This window comes from Megalops cyprinoides, chromosome 4, assembly GCF_013368585.1.
Source record: "Megalops cyprinoides isolate fMegCyp1 chromosome 4, fMegCyp1.pri, whole genome shotgun sequence".
Lineage (NCBI taxonomy): Eukaryota > Metazoa > Chordata > Actinopteri > Elopiformes > Megalopidae > Megalops > Megalops cyprinoides.
The window spans coordinates 11,502,720-11,528,971 of NC_050586.1; the positions used below are offsets into that span (position 1 = coordinate 11,502,720).

A 26,252-nucleotide genomic window follows, 5' to 3' on the forward strand; every position below is an offset into this window, starting at 1 on the left:
TGAATAATTGCATTGCTGTTAAGCAATAAATAAATATGATCTGTCAGCATAAATTGTGGAGAAATGTTTTTTTTTCTTTTTCAGATTTCTACTCTCCATTTAAATTTGTACATTTGAAGTGACAGTGAAAACGTCCTATATGACTAAATACAATGAAAAGGAAGCCAGGGAACTACTTTAAAACAAACAAAAACATGTTCGCCAAGTGATGGAAAAAATGCATTATACACAACCATACCTACTGGTGGATGTGAATAAAAATACAACAAAGACCACCTGACCCCACTTTATCCAGCGTTGCTTTATTGAACAAATACAGATATGGTAAATTAGAGTCGTACGTTTGATATGTGTGCTGGGGGCATGAACTCCACTGAAACAGGTAAACCAAAGACTCATCTGTACACATCTTTCACAATACCGAAGAAACATTACACCAGTGTACCTCGGCATAGCCTCAAAAAACCCTTTCGTATGAATACAACAGTAATACAAATGACCGGTTTAACACATCGATCCTTCATCTCGTATCGACTGCAAAATCTAGCAGTTAAAAACACGTTTTCAATGATGAACCACCTTTTAATTGTAGTACTTTATTAAGCTGAAAAAGTAAAGTGATTCACAATACCAAATGATAATTTGCATCTGACAGTCACATTTCATCCGTCAGTTCCTTTAATTGAAATGTACTTGGATACTCCGTGTGGTTTCGATGAAAGTAATTGCAGTGCATGATAACCAGTTCCTGGTCTTAACAGTAAAGAGCCTGATGTAGAGATTTACAAAACCGTGCTTAGCGAAATAATGAAAATACCTGCAGAAATCTTAATTATGACTTTCAAAACGTAATGTCTGTGTTTAGTTTTCACAGCAAGAGTTATGTTACCACTGTGATGAAACGGTAGAGCTGAGGGTGTTAGCAGTTTTAATGGAACAGGGGTGCAGGTTTGCCATCATAAAGAATAGCCTTTCAATGACATAAAAATAAACAGGAAGGGAAAGCCACAATATAGATTTAGGTGTTTTTAATGAATAAAAAAGTACCAAAAATAAAAAAAGAACAAGTGCATGATCCACATGCACAGTAATAATATATTCAGTGCAATATATACTTATACAAGTAAGGGAATGTGTACAAGGTGAGGGTTAACTGGCTGACCAGTCTCAAGCAGATGCCTTCGTCTCCCATTCCTAAAATAAAACACAAGAACATGGGGAATGGTTACACAGATTCTTCTGAAAAATACCTTCCAATCAATTAATCAATCAGTCAAAGAATCATTTCTGTGGCAGCCATTTCAGATAAATACCTCACGGCATTACATAGCTTCACTGCATGCAGCACAATTGTCATCAATTGTCAAGCTGTCATCAACCAGTAAACAAAACAAACACTGTAAATGGATGGAATGGAATTTGTCCAAGGGTGAAACAAAAGATCAGCGACCCTGGTCCCTGGTTCTCTATTAAGTCTCTTTTTTTTCTTTTTCAGAATAGCTGGGGTATTTTTAAATGTTGCTGCCCCTGCTGCAAAAGAGAGCAAAGAAAGCATGGTTCCAACAAAAAAGCCATAATGGCTCTACTGTGGTGTCACAGCTGCAGAGGAGGGAAACAGGCTGCTTTCTGTGGAGAGGGGGCAGGCTGGGAGAGCTCTGGGAATGGTAACCCTCTCCCAAAGAGGAATGGGTAGACGAGGATGGGGGAGGGCAGATGGTTACCAAGTCTGTAAGTAGATGTTACGTTTTGACTCTCAGCCCCCACATCCATAACACCATTTTATCGGGGACTTAGGTAATCAAAAACCGCTGTAACCTTACAATTCAGTTAAAATGGCAGAATCTGGTTCTTATGGTCCACAAAAATCGGTGGAGTTTGATTATCAACATTTTAAATGGACAATCCATTCTTTCAAGGTACTGGACATAAAGCCAGCTGTCTCTCGATCCAAATACATGATCAAAATACAGTCATAATATATTTTAATCCTATCAAATGATTTTTACATCTTGACGTCAGCTAATACATTAAAAATGATGGAGTCCCTTCAGTATGACACAATCTGTCTGGAACCAGTATTACCAGTTTGGACTGCTTTCACAGTGCCATCCTGTGCCACCACATACCTTTCTCTTCTGGAAGACCTTGCCCTTCTCAATAAAGAGGGCAGAGGGCGCTCTTTTCAGGGAGTTTTTGGCAGAAGCTGTCCGTCGCAGCAGAGGAGTCAGGAACCCTCCCTGCGGAACACACAAGCACCATGAGGACAGTGAGGCGGTATGAGGTTCCAGCATAGCATTATCCTAGCTGCCTCTCCCTAACACCATGCAGTGTTTTCCAGCCGGCAGCAGCACAGCCAGACACGCACACTCCACAAAAGGCCTGAATGACTGCAGATTCCGTGTTTAGTCTGCCCTGACTTCCACACCTCAAGCATCCACGCTGTTGCACACTACAAATCACAGCTGGATTCTTCAGCTTGCTTACAGAAGTAGTTGAGATGCTGTGAGATCAACACTTTGGCAATGCAATCCCTGTTCACACTGGATGAATTACCTGGGCTCCTGTGAGTCTTTTACTGATCTGATCACTTCAGTGACATCTCATTAATTTTGCTGTTCCAGAAACCTACTACATTAAGTGCATTTCCTATACCTCTCCTAATTTTAGTCCAGTGTAAATAGCTTGTCTGAATATCACTGGAACCCATCATTTCACATCAGAATGGCACACTGATAAGTATTGCAGAGTCAGCACAGTGATATTTGTTCATTTACAAATTTTACATAGAGGTGGATTGTCTAATGTACGTATGCATTATTTCTGCAATGCATGTGGGAAGCAGAAATCTTTGCACTGCAAAATAAACATCCATTCTGTAAGAATATGCAATATTTGAAGGTAACTGAAATACAGCAAATCTAAATTTTTAGAGGTTTTATAAACCTCTAGAAGAAGTTTATAGGAAACCACTTGTTGATGTAAATTTTTCTGAAATATATAAACAAGTTTCAAAATTTCTGTATCCATGACCTACATTTTAAACTGAGTAATCAATGTAGCTTCATATACAAGACTTGTACTGAGGATAGATGACTCATTAAAATGTGCATCACTGTCATTTTTTAGAATAAAATCATAACACTTTTTCTTCAGCATTGACAACTTCACTCCTGCATATATCCATCAATCAACTTAATCAGATCTGTTTAATTTGTGAGATTAGAGAATTAATTTCAAAAAAACAATATTCTCTCATTTTCAAAATTTTAAATTTGGGTTGTTCTTTGCCTTTTTAAAAAGACACTTCTCATATCACACTGTGAGTAGACTTTTGCATGTCAGTAAAACAACTCAGAAGACACCCTATGGTTTTTGAGAGAACATATCAAGGTTTGAGAGATAATCTGTTTGTTCCAAATTATTGATAGTTGAATAATTATAGCCCAGTGCAAATAGTACTAATCCTAATCTGTGTTGTCCAAGATCCACTTGTTCATTTTTCAGTATGGAAGAAAAAGAAGCAGAGGAAGTGTGCATGTGCTGGTTGGGAGGTTTGTGTCACTGGGGCCTGACTACAGGGAAAATTCTTGGATTGAAATTGAAAGTTTGGGGGTTTTGGCTTTGGTTTAGAAGGATTTCCTGTAAAACATGTGCAACAGATCCCACCCCACGATTATTACATTTGCGAATCTCTTAAGTGCTCCTTTTTCCCCTCCTTGCTCCCTTGCACATCAAATTTATTGGCACAATCTTCGGCGGAGTTCTGTGAAATATCCTGCACCTTCTAATTAGCATAGTGCCTGATTCAGGGATATCATTTAAAGTTTACACATGAGTAATTCAGTAGTATTTTTAGAGAATTGATGCCTGGGTATGAAATCAGCCCAGATCTTATCAATGGTGTTATCAACATGTTAATAAATTGTATAATAGGGCACATTAGGCTCCATTTCCACAGTCGACCTGTGGAAAGGAGTTCTGCCGTAGCTTTTGATCTCCGCGGAAAGCTCAGAGAGAGAAGCAGGTCTCTGGATGACCTCAGGAATCGGGTCATCACTTGTCTGGCTGACTCTGCCCCCTGCATATCAGGAGGAAGAAGCAACTGCGGCTCCTGCACGCATTCTAACTGCGTTTGAAAGGGGGCCTTCTGAGGCAAAGATTCCAGGGTGACTCGACCGCTCAACGAGGGCTGGGCTGGCATGTTCTGCCTGGAAGAGGAAGAAAACAAGAAACCTATCCCTGTGGATGGTATTTAGTACTTCATTACTGTCACCACTCATATGCTCCGGGCTCTAGTCACGTATAACTTAATATTGTGTGAGGAGTCACCAGATATGGAAAAAAAGGGAGGACCACTGTACAGTGTGGGTTACACTGGCTGCCAGTGTGGGTCTTTGCAATAACAGAACGTGTCTGCTGTGCGAAACAACTCTGGCAGCCTCCTTACCTCACACCTCACACTTGAAAAGAAATACACACATCTGTTAACAGGTTCTGCTAGACTGAGGCGGGTAGGGAAAAAGCTGGGCCGGTGCCCCTACCTGCGCTTTGTCAGTGCAGAAAGCCAGAGACTGCCTGAAGGAGGTGCGCTTGGCCGGCTTCCCTGCGGTCACCAGGTTCATCTCAGACCCGGCTCTCAGCTGCACCCTTCTCTTCCCAGTCAGGTCCATCTTCTGAACTCCTCGCTCCGGGTCAACCACTGCTTTCATGCCTGAGCGCGATAGTTGCGATTATACACTGAAAATACCACAACATATGCCCAGCTTTTATGGTGAAACTGCACAGGAAGCTGCACTTATAAAATCAGCTTAATTCAAAATGTCCAATTTTGGCAGTTTGGGAATTTCAGATGTTTGCCGTTTCTCTGCAGTGTACATTAAAATGGGACTTTTTTTTTTTTTACCAACATTCTTGACATTGTGTATGAAGGTTAAAACTGAAAACGTGAAAAGGGGTTACTCATTTCAGAATTTTTTTCTTTTCAGTTTTTTTCAAGAGGCAGTTTGTAGAGGCTTTCTCAAGAGAAAAACAAGAAATCGTCAGTGTGTTTAAGAGGCCCTTAAAAGGACTTGCTGCCACGAGGCTACATCCCTCTGCCACAAGCAAACCACCAAAAATGACAGCTAACCACCAGCCCCTTCCATCCTGGGAACACATGGGAACGAATTGCTCCTCTGCTCTGAGGCAGCACAGCCGGTTTAGAGCTCAGCAGCACACTGTCACCTTACTTGCACTTCTTGTAGAATCCTCATCTGCAGAGCATTTTATATTTCCCATTCATCATTTCAACTGGAAAAAAAGCTTTACCATCATTGCACTTTCATCATCATCATCACCATCATCATCATCACTATCATCATCATCATGATCATCAACATCATGCAAAGGATCATGTATATGAAACACCTCTAAGTTTGTATATTCATTGATTTGCTCCAAAAAAATAAATACTACTTCCTTATGACTTATGAATGTAATTGAATTATTCCTAGTTTTTCCACTTGTGTAATACAAGACAATCAAATATATTGAAAAAACTAGTGCTGTTGATTTTAGAGCCTGTATTAAATATCAAGCTTGTGTGCCTTGCAAAATCTCACTTTGATGCAACAGTCATACAACATGACAAGAATATGAAATGATGATGGAAAGTTCTGCTTACAGAATCTGTAATAACTACCATATAATTATTTAGACACTATCCATATAGCCAGACTGTGTGCAAGCTAAATTAAAACCAGATGCAGTGGAATTGTTTCATTTTTGCAGAAAGAAAGCTTCTGTGCATAAGAATGCTAATAATATCCATAGTCGAGCCACAAATTCTTCACTAATCATATGTTTTGCACTGAGGGGCAAAAAACTTGTTCTGTTGAAAAAGCTTGTTCCCCCTCTAAACAGACCTCTTTATTTTTCTAATTTGGTTTATACTATAGTCAGATTTATACTCACTGTCACACACAGCATTTAGCATTTTGGAACACAGATAACCAGGTTCTCTTAACAGAGATTTCGTTATTTAATGGTTAGTTAATTGTAAAAACAACCTTTGTTCCATATACACTGACTCCCCCAAATTCTGTGAAAATTGGTAAGAAAAAGCTGCAAGAGTGATCACAGATGGACACCTGGAAAGGCTAGTGCATAAAATGGACTCACTGTGATTGGCAAAAACTTCGTTGTTGCTGTAGATTTCTTTGGAAATTGCTGAATCCCCCTTGGCAATATTTTGGGATTTCTGGAACTGATATAAAATAAACAATAGAATTAAAAAACTGTGACTAGTAAACAGAAACAAATTTGACTCCTTTTGACTGCTGACAGCTGGATCACTTTCCACAGAAATCTGAAGTCTATTCTTCTCTTTCAGTATCAGTTTTTCCCATCTCGAGCCAGAAGCCAATCTGAAGCCTTGAACTGGACAAATAACGGCATAGCAAAAGCACGTATTAGCAGAGATCAGTACCAGGATGACATCAGCTCAAAGCACCCACTGATTCATCAAAAATCACTACAGTGTGATGGTCTTGGAGACTTTTGAAGTCCTGGGCTCCACACCCTGGGTGTTATGCCCTTAGTGTAGTATTCTATCTCCCACCCCTGCTCTGGAACGTACCATGTCCTCCATGATAGAAGAGTTGGAGTAAATGGGCTGGGAATGGCCTGCTCCACACAGCTGGTGAAAGGGGTCATCGATGTACATGTTGGAGGTTGGGAACCTGCGTGCCATAAGACCACTAGGGGGCCAGAAAAACAATGACTGTGTGAAAGGTTTTAGATGGGAAGTGCATTCTGTCCATGAAACACTCATCCATAAAGCTTTTGATCCCAGTCTGAAATATTTCCTTTTTATAAACACTTCCTCTGATCTATATTGAAGCTGACAGAATTATAGGAACAGAACCCATTACGACCCCACTCCATCTTCAAAGATAAAAGAACTCGCTCTCATGCTGTGGAAACTGGGGATGGAAAAATGCAATGGTCAACGTGACAGAATACAATACACGAATTCATGTTTTGCGCCCTGCAGAATTACGACGGAAACACCACAATCAGCTTTGCCAAGTAAGGGACCGTCTACAAAGTGTGTTGTTTTGAGGGGCAGTAAGGCTGTGCTGGTGTTTGTAGGGCTGTGGTAGAGCAGGCCTGTTACCTGAGTCCTCCAACAGGCCGTGCGTCCAGCGTGGTGTCTAGGTGCTCGTACAGGGGGTCAGCCTGACTCACGCTCCCGTCCTGCAGGAGCTGAACCCAGTGCTCTTTCTCATCTGCACAGCTGGCCTGCACACAGACACAGGGCACAGTCTGTCCCTCGAGCAGACAGCGGCCTTATAGCACACACAATGCCCTAAGTGTAGAAGGAGCTGCTAGCCGTGGCTCCTCCACTGTTCCCTTTTTTCCACATTACCAGCCTGTTTAATTTGATATTTCACGTGTCATTTCTGGATTCTAAAATCTTCTCTGCGCTTTGGTTCCTTTTCCTAAACGTTTATGTGGACTGTTGCAATGTTGTGCAACAGGTCTTCACTGAAAAGTAGAATTTGTTTTTTTGAGAACGAAACAGAGAATGAGCTGCTTAAGAAAGGCCACTTTTATTTAACTGTATTATACAGGTTTAGTTGCCAGCTCAGGTTTGTGTTATACAGGTTTGGTTGCCATTTGGATTGTGTGGCAAAAACTTTGGCCTACCTTTTTGCTACACAATCATAATCCTAATCCAAAATGTCTGAAATTGGATTTTAAAGTGTAGGCAAGGGCAATACTTTTCAGGTGTGGACTCAAGAGCTGGTTGGCTTGGATGTTAACCGTGCTGTGATCTCTTACCTCCAGCACGGCCACCTGGTCCCCGTGTTGGGTGATTGTGATGCGGTAGGCCTGGGCCGTGTCAGGGCCGGGGCGCACCTCGCACCCCCGCAGCTGCACGCTGTACTGGGGGCTCTCCTCGCACACCTCGTCGCGGAACATCTTCAACACCCCGTCCTCCACCTGGCACCACAGGCTCTGCCACTGGCAGTTCATGAGCACATTCAGGAGGCCTGGTGACCCCAGAGACACAAAGGAGCGGCGGTCAGGTGCTGCCAAGAAGTTCAAGACTGGACAGGGTGGCGATGTAGCATAGTGGTTAAGGAGCAGGACTCGTAACCGAAAGCTTGCTGGTTCGATTCCCTATAGGGAAGGTACTTAACCCACAATTGCCTCAGTAAATATCCAGCTGTATAAATGGATAACACTGTAAAAACCTGTAATTGATGGAAGTCACTCTGGATAAGAGTGTCCACTAAATGCAAATAATGGACAGGTTCTGGCTGTTTATATACTGGCATCACCCATAAGTGCAGGAGTTCACCCACAGTAATGAATGTATGTAATTTGGCCAGCTGGGATGTATGAAGGCAAACCTTGTCAGCACATCACAAAAGTGTGGAACGGTAGTTAGAGAGATGAGCTGGTAATCTGAGGGCAGCAGATTCCTTATCTAGGTGGAACACTGGCTTTGTGCTTTTGATTGAGGCACTTAACCTGAACTGCTTCCAAAAGTATTGAGCTTTATAAGCGGATAATATGCAAAAAAATGTAAACTATGTAAGCCACCCTGGATAAGAATGTCTGCCAAGCGAATAAATAATAATTCTCATGTGCTGCATGGATAGGACAAGCACTGAGATAACTGAACTCATGGCAACAACACTAATAAGACCCTTATTTGTTTCTCTTTGACACTAAGTGACACTAATTTCTCAATTATCCAAAGTGTTCCCTCCAGATAAAGGGTCTTTCACTGGCAAAACTAACCTCCTGAAATTAATTGGCAGAAAGAGGGTGTCCTTTTATAGCCTACTTTCCAGGCCTAGCATAACACTGCCACTAATACATGCATGGAGGCATGAGTGCATGGTGTGACCTCAATTACCTCCACCCTTCACAGTGATCCAATTACACAATCAAGACACCAAAACAAATGGGGTGGCACCCAAATGTGGCAGAAGCTTCATTATCACCAACCAGCAAACACTGTTTTTGCCATTAATTCTGTTCTTCCAGGGCCCCATCGATCAGTTATGTCCCTGCATCGCACTGAGCACCAGCCCTTCTTCACATGTAGGTGTCCAAACCTGTCATGGTTTGCTACAGTAGGTCACTTCAGGCTTTGTTTTGGGCCAAAGGTGGCACAATTTAATTCTCTTGGAATTCACAACAAGAATAGCCCAGTGTCAAATTGTAACACAGTGTCCTGTCTGGCGGTAAATTTAGCTCTCACTTAATTGTTAAAGCCAAACTAAACAATGCAACCCTGTCTTAATGGTGGCATCACCAACACAGCACAATCAAACTCAGTTGAGCACAGTCCTCACTGGGCAATTTCAGGTAGCGCTACCATTATCAAGTCAAGGGGTCAGTCCAGTCCATGTACATAATTTGATGCCATTTCACTGTTGTTATACAGGGGAAGGGGGTGTGGTCAGAGCCAGCTCTTACCCTTATCCTTGATTTCCACACTGCTGAGAGCAGAGGGCAGCCCAGAGAGCTTGTCCTCGTCGGAGTCCGAGTGAAGCACTGTGCTTGACTGCAAAGGAAGAAGCACAGCTGAAGCTGCAACCAGTATGCACAAGATGCACGATGGTCTCAGAAGACCTCAGAATAAGGAGAATAATATTCCCTCAGGCTTTTTGGCTGACAGAGGAGGATATTGTACCGTAATAAGGACACTGACAGCAGCACATTATTTACCCTGCGAGAGTCTTGCCTGTCACACTTGAGTAAGGACGAGGAGCTGTAGGATTCCTTCTCATAGTAGGAGGAGCCGCTCACCTCTTCAATTATCTAGAGGAGTAGATAGAAGATTAATGTGAAAAAATCAGCAGATTAAATTGCCTTAATGTTAATGTTTATTCTAATTCTGTCCCTAATGCTGACTCATTAAGGTCTCAAAGTACAGCCATGGGAGCTTTACCAGTGGAAGCGAAACAACAGAACCAAACTGACTATGCTTATCATTGTGCCCATGTTCATTGGGACCACAGTAGCCATACAAAGTCTATGGTGACCTGTAAGCTGAGGATTTCCTGTACTCTCCCCTACACGTCTCTCTCTCTCGCTCCCTATCCCTCCCTGCTTCTCTCTCTCTCTCTCTCTCTGAGGGGGGCTGTGCTGTTATCATAAACACCTCCAAACCTTCCGCCATTCCTCGGCCTGCTGGCAGCTCTGAAAGCCCATGACCACAGTGTCGGAGCCTGCCACCACCTTCAGCTCGTGCTGCATCTTCTTGCTGTGCTTGGACTTGTAGACCACGTGGCAGCCCCTCAGGCTCACCTCCAGCAGCGGGTGCAGGTCCTTGGCACACTTATAGCACTGGGAGGAAGGCAAGAGGGTCAAGTGACTGTCAAAAAGCAGTCTGCCCCTCCATCACACTCCAACTGTCACACTGGAGCTTCCTATCTTTTAAGAAGTGTTATTAGTGTCTGTATACTCAGCAGCAGAAAGAGAAATTTAAAGATTGCTTCTTCTGACTGTTTGAAAAGTTAAGTGATGCTGTGGTACTGTTTCATTCACAAGAACCACAGGTTACCTTCAGAGCAATCAACTAACGCAGAAGCATTAATATGGTGTAACAATTAAGACAAATCCATGTGGCACTGGAGCATAGGGAGTCCAGTTCATCTCAGTCCAGCCCATGACCACTGTTGCTATATATTAACATGTAATCTTTTCATTGGGCCCACACTTAAACACAATGAAGTAATGAACCATGTCAACATTTAATTGTTGTAGTTTTTGGAAAGGTTTTAAGGTCTTAGGTTAGAATATTTTAAAATTATTTTATCAGAAGAGGGCATCTAGCCCAGCATGGGACCTGCATTGATTGTAAACATGTGCGCAATGCTTTATGTGTGTATTTTTGTCACTGTGGAGTTGCTATAAAACATCAAAAAGCTTTACTACACAAGCCATTTTGATTCTGGATTTCATTTCAACAATGATTTTCATTTGCTCTTGTAAAATCAATACTGCTATGAAATTTCTGTATTGTACTGTCGTAAAAGTGAGCTTGTATTAGTGAGTAATGATCTGAACAAGATAATAGATTTAGTGTGAGAATCAGGGAGTAAAAGGGCCTTGGATTACTAGTGAAGAGGGCAGAGGACAGAAGGGTATGCTGGCTGTCTGTTCCAAAGCCTTAGAGAATAAATCACTGCTGAAACTGCTGGTGAGTCACACCAAGCCCCAGGCTTAGTGCGGTAGGGCCAAGCAGACAGCCAGGGCCAGTCATGCACCACACTGAATGAGCCACATCCTAGGGAGCTCTCCAGTGAATGTAGAAAATACCAGAATTTAAAACACCAGCGCTATCATTTACAAAGAGTTTACAGAATGAACTACAGGGCTGAGTGTCGGAACACACACTGTAAAACAGAGCAGGGGACTGCAAACACGGGTCCAGCAGTGTTATGAGGGTGAGGCTGACGTGTAAGCGGGGCAGGGGTGGGCTTTACCAGGAGTAGGTTGTTGCGGATGATGAAGAGCTGCTTGGTCCACTGGCCCAGCCACTTCTTCCTCCACAGGTAGCCACAGATCCGTGACTCGGGGGCGGGGCGTAGGCAGGGCTGTGAGGCGCTCCACTGGATGTAGTGAGCCCGGTCCTTCACAAAGTCCTCCTCCTCACCGTATGACTCGTAGTGACTGCTGTCTGAGTCCACTGTGTCTGAAATCCGCACAAACACACACCCACACACACATGTCAGGAACTACAATATCGTTGACCTGAGTTACAACACACTGAAAGGCACACAGGCATACACATCATGGCTACACTTCTGTTGCACTGGTAACTCTGAAGAGTGTCACAGAATACTGGAAGAGAGGAAGGACGTAGACTGGGGGAAATAGAGAAAATCTGAAATCACTAAAAATACATGTGCTTTGGCTGTTTCTGGCATGAAAACAATTCAAATGAACAAATACAGTTCTTAAATAAGCACTGAAGATCCAGTCTTGAATAAAAATCTCAAATGTCACCTTGGCTTCCAGGACCAGTTTGCATTCCCAGAATCAAAATTCTCCATTCAGACAGGACCTCATATAAAATTCTGATTTTAATTATATGAAAACAGTGTGTCAGTGTGTCTTTGTTATTACTGCACAATTCAATGAAGCTGACAACATTACACAATTAGACGGCGGCAAGGTGAGGAAGTAGTGGTTGTTTTTTTGTTAAATCTGACACATCCCACAGAGCCAACTCTGTAATGGTGCCCATGCACTTTAATGGCCAGTGAAGCATACCTGTGGTCTGACTGACTGGAACAAAGGGTTCTGCCTCTTCATAGCAGTCTTCATCGAAGTCTTCTGGTGGGTGGGGGGGCACTGCAGGACCTAGATTCTAGACCACAGGCAGAGGGAGACATGCTGTTTCATCTTGCCGCTGAACAATGACACATACTGTCAGGACCTGCACACATTCAGGGGATTGTCTACTGTGTGCTAACTTACTGAGCAGATTTGAAAGGATCTTGTTTTACAGAGTTTTCCCACACAAAAGCACTTCATTGGTCAATTCTAACACTAAATATAACTGACACATTTTCCAACTTGGTGGAAAAAAAATAAGGATTGATCTTTGGATCTTTGCAAGAGTATGGTAAAGGCACCACTATGTAAATGTGAGAACTAAATTCTTATGGATCCTAGAGTGGAAATATCAGCTTTATATGGAATGGCAAGTGATTATACAGACCCCTGATGCAGATTTAAAGGAAATATCTCAGCACACAGTCGGCCTCTAAAAGCTCAACATTATTTCAAAAGGAAAAACACAGGGCCAAATGTAATTTTGGAGTCCCAAAACCAGTGCACGACACAACCCAATTTACTGGAAAGAGGGAAATTTTTATTTTTTGAAGGGTCAGGCAGTGCAAGGGCTAAAATGAGAAAAACCGTTTGGAGGCAAATAAAGGAAGACAATGCCTCTAGCCTGTGCTGAGATCAGTAATTTGTACCATCTACCTCAGGGAACCCTCCCAAACCACTGACTTGGCACAGGACAGCATGACTGAAAAACCAGGAGGCTTCAGGACTGGTGGGTATGAGACATTGATGCAGTGTTGAAACAGCACTACACTGTCTTTTATTAGAAGGCTGTCCCCACCACATGAAATATATGTGAACCAGAGGCATGTGATGTTAGGAAGAAACAAAGGCATGCTGGGAAACTACATAACCAGAGCGGACAGTAGAAAATTAGCCCGATCTATCACATTCGTGCTGAAACACTGAACAATAAAAGCTACTGCTCTCATTGTCATACATTTCATATTTTAATAAAGTCACCACTTCACTTGTTATTATGTGTTAAAATGTCTTAATGAGGTACTTTTCTGTCTTTCTTATACTGTTGCTTTTTTTCCCCAAGGAAGTCCAAGGATTCTCCCTGTGAACGGAACTGTAAGTCAAGCTCCTGGGGTCATGGTGCTAGAACAGACAAAGGCTGACTTTGGAGCTGACAAGCCAATGAGGAGCAGGGGAGAACAGGAAAGCACAGTACAGCATGTGCACTATTTAATCCAGATTCGTATCTGCGGATGAGAGACCCCTCGCAGTCTGGGGGGGGGGGGGGGGGGGTGGGGGGGGGCTGTGGGAGGATGTGGGCCGGCAGGGGGCTTTCGGGGGCTGCTATGTCCCTTTTTTCCCCCACACTGGCGCAGGGAAAGTGAGAGAGTGAGTGAGAGCGTAGAAACGTGGAACGCTCACATGCTAAAGCAGTGGGAGACATGCCTGTAGAGCTTGTAAATGTCCATTCCACATTCTTTGCACTTTATAGGGAGAAGTGAGCTCCCTTTTTTTCAGCCAGAGTAAGTGGTGACCACAGCCTTTGTTTTGCACAAACAGTGATAAAGTTGAGAGTGCGTGCAGCTGTGGGGCCCGTTCGCACAGCTACTGGCTGACAGAGGAGCAATTAGCACAGGGGCACACAAAGCTGCCTCTTCATTCACCACTGTTCTGCCATGTGTATTCATCCAATAGACCCAGCTTTCATTTACTACACTTCTGCCCTGGATCTACAAACAGTTCACTACAGTGTTACTGAGGGCTGTTTAAATTTGAACAAATACACCTTGTTATCTACCGTTTATTTTTCTTCTCTTTTTACTTCCTTATTTTAGAGATTTTTTTTTCAGTGTAGATAACTTGCATGACCTGCTTTGGACATGTTTTAATAACATTACTACCAGTCTGTAGTACAACGAATGAAAAACTTGAGTGAATGAGCTTGAAAGCCTATGAATTACTGGCAGCATTTCAAGAAGCCACCAGCAATTTTACCCCAGATAAGATTTATTAAAGAATGCATTATGAACACTACTCCTAGTGGAGGCTTGTATGTAAGTATGTGCATTTGCATGTGCGTGTCCATGTGTGTATGTATGTATGTGTGTGTGTATGTGTGTTTGTGCTTGTGTGTATGTATACAGGCACGTGTTTGTGCATGTGTGTGTGCACCTTTGTGTGGATGAGTGTATCTGTGAGTCTGCGTGTGGCTCAGCAACTCCCGTTTTGCTCAATGCTGCTCAGAGGGTTGCTGCCGCTGAGCTCGTAGCCCCCTGGGGGCTGGCCTTGCGCCGTCCAACTTCCCCCCAGTGCGTGGGTGTTCTATCACTCCATCACGTAGACAGACATAATTACTGCCTGAACATTTACTTCCTCTCCCGGGCTCCATCTTGAGCAGTGGCATCATACTGATGGAGTGGAGATGGCTTTCTGCATAAACAGAGCATTTCCTTTCACAGATACTGAGCCTCTTCAAAAACATTTCCCCCCCAGGCCTTTGATTTCCAGGAGCCATGATCAGCAATCCCATGATGCCCTGTGGCACCAACCCCAGTGTCCCGCTCAGGCACACCGGGCGTGGCTCCAAAGGTTGGAGGGAGGGGTGTGGTAACGGGGTGTGCCTGTGGGTGAGTGGGGGCCACCTTGGGATTTAACAAACCAAACCATTTTGACGGCCTGCCTTAACAACATAATGTAGAATTCCACTCATTTCTTTAGCTCATCATTTCAAGAAATGAGACTGCCTCTGGGAAATACAATGGCTGTGCTCAAGAATGGCTTTCCCATGGGTTCATAGCTCTGTTCTCCCACATAAATGGTGGAGTAAATCCATAGATTTAAGTGATCATACAACAGTATATGTGCCCCATGGGCATCCTCTAATCCTGTAGAACATTCTAGATAACAGATGCAATGACTGAAATGTCTCGATGACGATCTAACTGTGTGTAAGAGCAGAAGCAGAATAAAAAAACCAACTCCATTTACAATAGCTGATTTTGGTGTCGGCATAATATTTTTGTTGTTTATTTCTGGTCACAGCTCCTGGCCACTTGAAAGGGCCTTGTTAAACACAGGAGTTTGGCCTCTGACCCGTTGCACTGCTCTTCACCCGTCGGTGAGACGTGTGGCGGGGCCTCCAGAAACCACATCAGGCCCGGGACCCTCTCATTAGCGACCCACATCAGAGCCCCCCCTTCGCCGGGCTGGCCTGAGTGCCTGTCAGCTGCTACTGTATGGCCCATTGCTCTCCCTTGTCATTATGGTCAGAGGCTCTGGGTCAGCCCTGAAAATAAACCCTGTCGCTGGTTTTCCTCTCCAGAACAGCCCGCTCAGCCATGGGAGAGCACAGAACCGGCGTGCAGGCACACACTCCATAGCACCAGGACCCCGAATGCATGCACTACCCAAATCCAGCCATTCCCAAATCTAGGATTCAGGGTTTTTTAGGTCTGGACTTACAAAGTCTGTGTTTGCGTGTGTGTATTTTCTTTCCCAATGTTGTTACTTTTTGTAATAGCTTTTGACTTGGAAAAACAGTTGACTGTTTCATTTGTGAGTACTGCTTCATGATTTTATGCTTTATTCATTACATTTAAAATAAATATTTATTCATGTCCACAGCGTTTAAGGACACAAAACATTTTAGTTGAGCTGAAATGGGATCTTATGAGGGAAAATTCTAGGAAGTAATCTCAGAATATTCCAAACTCTATCCATTTCACTTTCAGTACTGGACAATCTTGACACAGTCAAGCCTTCTGGTGATTAACGCAATCAAAATAGCGGTTGTGACACTCAGTAATACAGTCTGTGACAGCTTTGGTCCTAAATGTCAGTGTTTGTCTTTCCTGTAACTCCCAGAGATGGGGTGACAACTGGGCCTAATTTTTCTTTTGAGGCAAGTACCAAAAATAACTCCACTGAAGTCAAACCAAAGAATACAAGGACGGTTTTCCATGTACTGATCCTGAAATGTACTGTGATGGTTTTGGCTCAGGCGAGCCTTCATCAACACTTGTGTCTAGTCACATCAAATGAGTGAAACTAGGCCATTAGTCAATTGTTCAGTTCAGAGAAGCTAATAGTTTTTGGTCTACACAGACTATGAGTTAATTGGAACAAACTGAAAATGCAATGCACAGAAACACTACATTATTACTGTGAAGTGGTAGGTGTTATACACGTATGCACTGATTTCAAAATTGTATTTTTGTACAACAAAGTTTTTTAGACAAATTCCAGGAGCATGGAACATTTCACACATGTGTACTTAATACTTAATACTTCTGTACTATATATATATATTTTCATTTCTTACAAATGGCAGAGGCCAGATAGGATTTTTTCAGAAATACTTTATCTCAGCCATAGCTTTATCGCAAACATCAGCCTACCTGTTCTGTAAATGCATAGTATCAGTATTGGCCCCCAAAACCTATACCCTTAACCAAATACAACACACTTAGGGGAGCTCTCAATCCAGCATAATATAGCTTGACTTAGAGCTTGTGGTCCTGAACATGGCACACAGCAGAGCAGATGGCATAGCATAGTTAACAGTCACAGTGCCCTCAGTATTCAGAATGATTTCCCTCAATTGTTACATGATTTTAAACACTGTGTCAACATAAAAAAAATCTACATTTCTTAACCTCTAAAGACAACAGAATTCCTAATGGACGTATGTGTCAGATATTACATCTGTTACACAGTCTGGGCTGTCTTTGCTGCTGTGCTGTCATTGACTTTGTGTCTGTTAGTCATTGGTAGCTGGAGATAGTTGACTCTGTTAGACAAAAGAAACAAACCAAAAAAATCCTACCATTCTCAAATGCAACAGATGGGGAGCTCATTTCAAAGTCCCTCCTTCTTCTTTGTCTATGCAGTACAGAATCCCTTGGGACTAAATAAGAGGCCCTAAACAGCTAGCTAAAGAAATGCTTCCCCTCTGGTCTCCCAATAAATGGTGGGGGTTCCTCTGTAAAAATGTCCTCTCAGGAGGTCAAAGTGACCACTGCGGAGGGGACAAAGACTCACCCCCTTCAGCAGCCACTCAGCAGAGGCGGAGGAGGATGGCTCTGCAACGTGATTGAGGTCAGCCGTGGACTGGAGGCCACCTACAGGGACACAACCAGGGGTGGTCTGTATTTAGGAAACCAGGCACTGACCCATGAGGCATGTCTGAGCGGGAATCTCCAGGGACGAATCAAGAGGACAGCTGCTTAAAGCATGGAAGCATACCTGTGTCTGACGACTGAATTTCCCTGAGATCACTGTTAGTGGCTCCAGAAGGACAGTTCATTATCATGTACTCTGCATCTTCCACTGTAACAGAACACAGGCAAACAGATGCAAAACCCGTGAGAAAGGTTTGAAGCAGTCAAAAAAAAACATAATTCTTTCACTAACAGTCAGTGGATTTATCTCTTTCACCTTTGAAGTACTGTCACTATTTTTCCTCCTGACACTCTAGAGCACAATCTGATCAAGTTTCCACAGTTTTTTTTTCTCACACAAACTCTGGTCTCTCCCCATAAATGTTTAAAACACCCGTCTTCAAGGGGCCATGGCTGTGCAGTGTATGTCTCATCTTTTTTTACTGGATGGTGGTGAAAAGGTCAACCATAGACACACTTCCTGTGACTAGCAGTTGGAGTGAATCGCTGTGGGTTCTCCCGTCTGTGCCCCCAGCACTCCGTAAGCCAGTGATGGACACTATTTGGACCCCGCACTGAGACAGATGTGAGGTCATTGGAAACAGACCAGGGCTTCACAGTGATAAGGGGATTTATGGCTCAGCTGCAGTCTGCTCTTCTCCACAGTTTTTTCTTTTATATGTAAAGCACACTCCATGCCCCTCAAACTGTCCCCCCCCCCAACATACACACACACACACACACACAGAACAGAGGGTCATGCTTCTTATGAATGGGGTCTGTTTCTTCTGTCTTTCAGCTCCATTAAAGGACTTCTTTCACAGCACTCCCTATCTTAAAAGTTTTTTTTTATAATCATCTATTGAGTACTTCTAAGAAGAACTACACAGTATTATCTCTTTGGAATGTATTGCATATGCTTCTGCAGTCTGATTACTGCTTATTTGTTTCAGAAGGGGTCCTATTTCAACTTTTCACCGATGGTTCAATTTGTCATTCTATGAGCATCATTGAAACATCTGTCACACTCATTTAATACCTTAAACCTCTGAATGAAATTATGCAGCAAAACCTTCCCTTGTACGCTCCGAGGTGTTTCTCCGGAATGCAATTAACCTACCTGGCGTGTCCTGCAGCTTCATGAGCAAATCAGAAATGGACTTCTTCTGGGCCTGTGCGATGTAGCTGAGGTTCTCACTGTCCAGGACCAACAGAAAGGCCTGCAGGTCCGAGACCAGTCGGTTCAGTACTGTGGAGAGAGGAGCTGTTGTGATTAGGTAGTCCAAAGGACTAAAGCAGGATGGTGCTGTGGCAGTTTCATGTATCTCACCAAACCAGACATGAAGCAGTCCTGCTTGGCTTGTTTATGGAAGTGGTTGAGGGTAGTCAGGCTAAGGACTCCACAGAGATGCTGGACTGTGAAAGGCAGATATGGCCTTGGAATTGAATCAGTGGATGGCCTCTGCAGATATTCTACATTCTCACAGGAAGGACTGAAAGGTTCAAGTCTTGGCCACTGAATGCTCAAAAATTATAAGCAACATGGTGGATGTAAGGAAGACTTATACACATTCACCTGAAGTAGTGACTTACATCCACTCTACAGAAGTCTCATAAAATGGAACTCTTGAGCAACTAGTGGTACCAGTTGTTGTGCTGTCTCCACATTCCACGGCTTCCTAAAAATTTTCACAGCTAATTTAAGAAACTTCCTCGCATTATTTGTCAGGGAATGACTCCTTAACAACTTTAGCCCCGATTCATGATCCCACTTAGAGGGGTAAAATTAAACACACATACTCAATCACAAACAGTCTCTCGCGACACGGTCAACATCCACACAACAAAAGACAATGGCTCTTCAGAGACAGAGAGTGTGTGTGAGTGAGCGTGAGTGTGCTGGCTTACGCTTCACTGTGCATGGCAAAACCACAGGAAAACAATAAGCATTACAGTAATGTGTGATGACCACATTCTTACGTGGAGAGGGGGAGTAGAGGTCTCCCTGCTGGTTAAACCTCTTCAGCCTACATGCAAGCAAAGACAGTACAGCCCCACTTCTGCTCCTGTGGTAAACAGAGATGACTGGAGAATGTGGGAGAGAACCTCTGAAGGCCTTTGTATAGCAGTCCTAGTATCTGTGTATATTACTCTGTTTACAAAAAAAAGGGGGGGAGGCCTTTCTGCCCAGCACGGCAATGATGTCCTACAAAAAACAAGTCACTTGTTATAGTGTCCTCAATGGCCTTCAACTTTCTCTATGAAAAGAACGCCCAAATGCCCAAGAAACTGAAACAGAGGACCAGTCCTGAATGGAGCTCTCTCACATCGTTCTCGCTGAAGAGCTCAATTGTTTTTGTTTCATAACTCATGCTCCTTCCCTAGCACAGGAAAAAAAACACAACAGTTGAAGCTGATGCATTCCCACGGAAGACATGGATGGATAGACAAACTGCGCACGATGAGAGGGGTTGACATTCCGGCGCTTTCCTCTCTCAACCCTCACCGCCCACCACTTCTCCTGCCCTTGCCACCTTTCTATCCTACCTTTCTCATCTGTATTTCTGTAGAAATGTATCTCCTTACAGTGAGCTCCCCTCTCCAAGCCACCCCACACACACAGATGCTTTTCCCACAGTACTCTTTATACCGCGACCTGCTGAATTTACCACCTACCAGTATGCATGCTTTTACCCATAAAACTTGTCCAAGGAAACAGGCACCTGCGAGAACACGGCTTATTTGAGGGGACATCACTGGCACTCGGTCACAACCATGAAAAAGAGCCAGAGGGTCAGTGCATGCGATAACTGTATCTCCCATTCAGATGTCAGATAATTTCAATGAAGTAAAATGAATGAGATGTGGGAGACAAAGGCCAGAAGTCAACACCCCCTCATGAAGAGATGTTTCCAGACCAAGGTCATACGGCGGCCTGCTGTACTTCCAGTGGTCTCTTGCATCTTCTGAATGAACACTTCAAATTCAAATACCAGTTCATAAACAAGGGTCAAATTCAGATTTATTCCAGTATTGGTTATTTGTTACTTTGCTCTTGGAACAGTGTTGGGAGAATTTAGTTCAACTAAACAATTCTGAGGCAAAGACCTGTGGCACTCCACATTCTTCTTGGACAACAAAACATCCAATCTGGCCCTTGAAGCCTTAAAGGGATAACATAACTGTCCTTTGAAGAACAAGGTCATCTCACTTCAAACGAGACAAAAAGAAAACACTAGTACTCTAAATTATTTTCAAAAGGCCATGTTTTGAAAGTCCACTTGCTATTTTTAAATATCTACCAATTTAGGTTTTACACATTGACAGCAGTGATTTTCATGTCTGGTCTCAGCAAAATCATATATTTAAGCTTCCCCTCAAAATCCTGCTTAAATCCCAAACCAAAAACATAACATTGTGTGGCAACCCTGATGTTAAAATCAATTTCTTTTTTTTCTCACCTACATGAGCTTTTCTCACTGACCTTCAGACACCGCTGGTTTGGCAGAACAGTGCTGAAAACAAACAGAACAGAAGCATTCCAGCTAACCAGACATCAATGTTTGTCTAAGGGAAAGAAAAAAAAAGGTTTACAACCTCAATTGCCTCTATGGAAATGTAATACTTACATGTCAAGCAAGAGTGAGAATGTCAAAAAACAAAAGATCAAGGCAGATGCTTTTAAGTATGGATATCAGAGAAAAGCTATCTGTGCTAAATGGCTTTTTATGGGCAGGGACTATCTTCATTTCTAACACAGCTGTGAGTAACTCATGCTCTGCACACAAACAGTAGCGCCTGCCGGTTCTGTTCCAGTAGGAGCACTTGGGCTGTTTTCTTACTTTATCCAAGATTTCATCCTTAGGGGTAGAATTCCATTCGCCTCATTCCCTGCTCTAGTATTTCCTCCTTTCTCTCCTCATGAGAAAGATATTCAGCAAGCCCATCAGAAGATGTCTCTTAATACTGTCCAATTTTCATCTCACACTCTGATTGGCAAAGTCAACTCTATCAAAGTCAACTTTATCAACGTTCTACACCATGCAACAAACTGCTCTAAGCAATCATACCACAGAATGAGGTTCACCATTGGGTCACTCAGACCACAAGGCAAATATGTGAGGATGACAGAACTGGTGTTGACATCAGTATTGCAGTTTGACCATATAAGACCAATCTCATCTGAGTCAATAATATCTGAGGCCAAAACCTTGATAGGTGATTTAGTCATGTTTGTAAGACTCAATGTGCCCTCACATCCTCAAAATGACAAAACAGACACCACTACATCTAACCTGAGAGCCACTTCTACTCTGAACTTTAGGCCCTTCAATCATAATCTCTGCTACCGACAAAAGAAATCCCATGTACTTGGTTGTTGTCACATGGCAACTGAAAGCAAGTCCAAACATGTGGATGGAGTCATAGCAAAATGTATGACATTAAGAATGGATAAACTCATATGATGACTGAAAAAAACAGAAGCCACTCTGAAATGTTAGACACTGAAATGCCAAACCACAGAAAATCACCCCCTGCAAAGCATGTGAGATTCTTCCGCCTGCTTACCCAAACAATTACGATCTTCAAGAAATAGTGTGACCAGTCCTCACAAATCACACTAGGCGATCAAGGGTGCATTCTTCTTATTATTAAAATGAGACACCAAGGCCACCCCAGAGGGGTGGGATCACAAATAAACTTTTTGGAAACCATTCCAATTCCAATTTGTTAATATTTCTAATATTTCTGATGTTTTAAGCAGAGAGATTTTCCAGACATTAGAAATGATTATGAGCCCCACTTGGTTCAAAGCCCACTCAGCAGTGCCTTGGGGATAAGGGGCATGTCAGCTTTCCTCTCCTGCTACAGCTCCTGTTTCAAGTGGTGAGAGGGCTTGCCTCTTGTTGGCATATCCCATGTCTTCCCACTCAGGGGAAGAGGGGCCTGACAGAAATGAACTGCTGGAACTAAGTGGTATGCAGAAGGATTGCAGTAAGGACAGGAGTGGTGAAACAGCAGCTGAAGGGTCCCCTGAGTGTGGAATGAGAATCCGCTAATCATACCCATTTAACCCATGGAACAGCCTGGAAAAAAATCACCAAAAATCACAATTTCAATGGATGAACCTGAAAAGCAATTCTTCCAATATCATCTGGAAAGAGACAGGATCAGTGATTTCAAGGGTCAACTAACCACATGTGTAAATTTTAAATAACCCTGAAATAACAGAGTAACTCTGTCTGTTATGTAATAGTAGGTGAGGAATAACAAAGTCCACACTAACTCCAAAAATAAGAGCACAATTAGGTAAGTGTTATGCTATTGTGTTTTATTTCTTGCACAACATTGCTCACTAATTTCAGCAACCATCCAGCTCATGGTAAAGTAACAAAAGAATAAGCACTTGTTGAAATTCAGTAGTTAAAGATGTAATTTAATAGGGGTCTTAATTAAGCTACTGCCAATTAAGAAACTAAAGCAGCCACCAACATGCTGGAGGAAAAAAAGGGGGGAATGGTGATTATGTGGGATGTAGTAGATTTTAAGCTTCATTGGCCGGCTGATCCAGTGTCCATAAGAGGAAAACGTGGGGCTCTGAAGGCAGACAAAGCAAATGATGAGACACAGTGAGACTGATGTATAGTGACTGATGCATCGTAGTTAGTGACTGATGAACTGTAGTTAGTGACTGATGAACTGTATCATAGATAGTGATTGATGTATCGTAGTATGCTTGGCTTCCACTGCCTAGTCAAGATTGCCCAAGTTAACTTGTGGTAGGACTGTGGTAGTGTTATGCTCACACTCACTGGTTTGGGAGTGTCGTTAGCCCGCACTGACACTGTTGCTCATTTAACTTGAATGGATGGACGTACGTTCATTTGTGCTGGAAGTCACTCTGGATAAGAGCATCTGCTAAATGCATATAATGTCATGTAATGAGAGTGGGAATGAATCACTGCATCCTGAGAGGCTGTTGGAGGGTGAGCAGTATTGCGCCTAAATGAGTCGGGGAATGTTGATCTTCCAAATTAAAGAGCTCTATCCTGACATCAACACAACATCCTGTTCCCGAGCATAAGGCCAACACTGGAGGCTTTGAAGTCGGTCCGTGCTTGCAGGGCACATGCACACAAATATGTATACACGATCAGAACCGAGATCAGAAATTTGCAGGATCTCAGGCCACAGGGTGGTGATCGAAAATCATCTCTGGCATTTGGCTTGATGGTTTCAAGCTGCACGCAGTGTCTTTGATACACCGCACATCACAGAAATGCTGAATTTGTTTGAAGAACAATTCAGTCAAGCTGTGTGAACACTGAGGCACAGCCCAAGAGTAGAGGCTGCCTGTTCCAGGAGCCATAACCAAACTAGAAAAAAATCAAGACTGAGGATGCAGTGTCCATCACTAAATACCCGCTTGCTCAAGATGTGGTTTTTATGGGATTTATGTTAAATGAGTGGTGTACCAAGTAGGCCTATATACTGTACACAGTCTGATTTTGGAAGAATCCTGTGTGTGTGTGTGTGTGTGTGCGTGGGTGTGTGTGTATGTGTGTGTGTGTGACACAGTAGGAGAGAGAAAGAGAGCGGGCACACTCTTATTTTTCTGTCTCTAGAAAACAGTTGTGAAAGCGTTCTGCCGGTGACAACACCGCGTTACTTTCAGCTAGAACAGGGAAGAGGGGAAAAACAGAACTGCCCTCGTCCAACTGATAGCCTTGAGTGGAGTTTAGAAAGTTACTTGGTGAGCAGGGAAAAAAAGGAAAGCCTTACTGGGATGTAATATTATCCATGATGTCATTTTTGTTTCCAAACAGGGTTAGCTTTCAGAGGGTGAGAAGGGAAAGGAAAAGACGAGCATTAATACAGTCAGCATTTATTGTTTTTGAGTCGTTTTGCGACCCGATTCTTTCTCTAATGTAGCTCTAGAAAGAAACGAATCCGACGAGACTTTCATTAGACCTTAAATAAACAATCCCGCTGGTTCTGAATCTCTGGAGATTCGCGGGTGGCGGGGGGAGAGAAAGGAGGGTATTTCCGATTACTGCTCTGAAGCTATTACATACATTCCTTTACAATGATAAAAACAGCAAACAGTCGCTCGGACAGAGATTTACCGCTGAAGAGAGTACCTCTCAATGTTCAATTTGGGTTCCCAAACTTAACTTTTAAAATACAACATGAAACCGGTGGCTTTGAAGCGAAAATAAAAATGAACAGCGATCATCATTCAAAAAGACAATGCGGTCGTCCAGTGCAGAGGAATAAACTATTCAAGGCGCCCTGTCGGTATTTTACAGAGAACGACTTCTTTACCTATGAGCCCGGGATCAAGTCACACCAGGGTAGTGAAGCTATGCGATTTTCAAAGCGCTAAAATGATATACTCAAGTGGGGGGTGGGGGCACCGTGAAACTTAAGTTTTAGAGGGATTTTTTTTAGAGTTTGAAACAAATATGGGGCGTGCCGTTTATTTCTGCAAATCATCGTGCTGTAATACACTTCTGTTTCATAGTGCATACCAAGTTTATTCTTGCAGACCTGCATACATGAAAATGTTCAATAAATCTCACTGATACTGTAAAGCCTCATTCATGAAAAATAAAAGGCTAAAAATTAGGCTACTCGTGCACATGGAAAGTCCGAATGTGTAATTTTACTACCTAAAACATAATAGTGCATCAAAAAATGTTTAGCATCTCTTTTCGGGTATCACTGTTTAGCACTGATTAAAGAAAGGGCTTAATGAACGCTTGCAAAATCTTTTCCGCACAATTTATCAGTACCTTTGAGCTGGAGCACACTAAGTGCGGTTATAATAAACTGAAATGTTTTGATTCATCTGACACCTCCCCAAAACACAGTGAAGCATATATTTATATCAACAAAAGCTAACCAACTTTAATGAAGTTCTTTTTTTCACTTTCGCATGCTTTTGCTCGACTAGCGGTGGTCTGTTAGACAAAGTGTGAGCGCCGAAAGACTTTCGAACCTCTACAATGAGGGTGAAAAAGCCATAGACTTAAGCCTTATCATGGGAATATACAAGTGTACCTTTCTGTTTGTCCATCGCTGACGATGTTCAAGGATTTCCAACGGCAGACTCTGTATCTTTTCCAGATGTCATAGTTGTGTGAGGTCCGTTGCGCTGCGCCGACTTTGCAAGCTACAGTGCTTCAATGAAGCTGCAGGGTTTAGCAGAATGCGAAAGGATAGCAGCGACGGGATTCGGCCAGACTGCTTCTACCACCTTGAATGTTCTTGCACTCTCTCTCACTCCCTTTCCCTCTGAACATAAACACACGGTCATTACGAGGCGACTCATCAGAAGGGTCTAGCGGAGGGGATGTTCTGTTGCCATACACTGCTCCCTGTAGGGAGGAAAGAAACTTGCAGTTTCGATTAAATACTTGTGTCCCCAGGGTGGTGAATAGGTTCCCAAAATAAGCCATTTTGGCAATTCAACAAATGTTCTTATCGAAGCTCTCTCCTGATCATGACACTCATTGACTTTAATGTTAATGTCACATTCCGTGCAGTCTCTACTCACCAGGTGCGACGGTAACTGCATTATTCCTACTCAATTCAGTCACTTAATGATCGAACCAGTCTTCACTTAATGAGCATTGGACCAATGTTCACCAGCAACATAAATATATATAAAACATAAATAAAATTAAACACGTGAGGAAGGTAAGAGAATGTTAAACGAGTCGAAACCTTATCCAAATTAATTTACAGTATATAAAATTAAGTGCT

At 42.9% G+C, this 26,252-nt stretch overlaps 1 protein-coding gene across 1 annotated transcript; it reads right to left on the minus strand.

Moving 5' to 3' along the window:
• Window positions 1-287: 287 nt before the first annotated feature.
• si:dkey-220o5.5 (actin filament-associated protein 1-like 2) lies at window positions 288-25,771 on the minus strand. The gene is made up of 16 exons (XM_036528063.1): window positions 25,548-25,771; window positions 18,604-18,732; window positions 17,569-17,652; window positions 17,365-17,444; window positions 12,283-12,379; window positions 11,493-11,701; window positions 10,174-10,350; window positions 9,730-9,822; window positions 9,478-9,565; window positions 7,825-8,036; window positions 7,157-7,281; window positions 6,617-6,737; window positions 6,160-6,244; window positions 4,542-4,711; window positions 2,127-2,237; window positions 288-1,194 (listed from the first exon to the last, which is right to left on the minus strand). Exons 1-16 carry the CDS (start codon window positions 25,561-25,563, stop codon window positions 1,168-1,170), a joined length of 1,824 nt encoding a protein of 607 aa, XP_036383956.1. The 5' UTR covers window positions 25,564-25,771; the 3' UTR covers window positions 288-1,167.
• Between the last annotated feature and the right edge of the window lie 481 nt (window positions 25,772-26,252).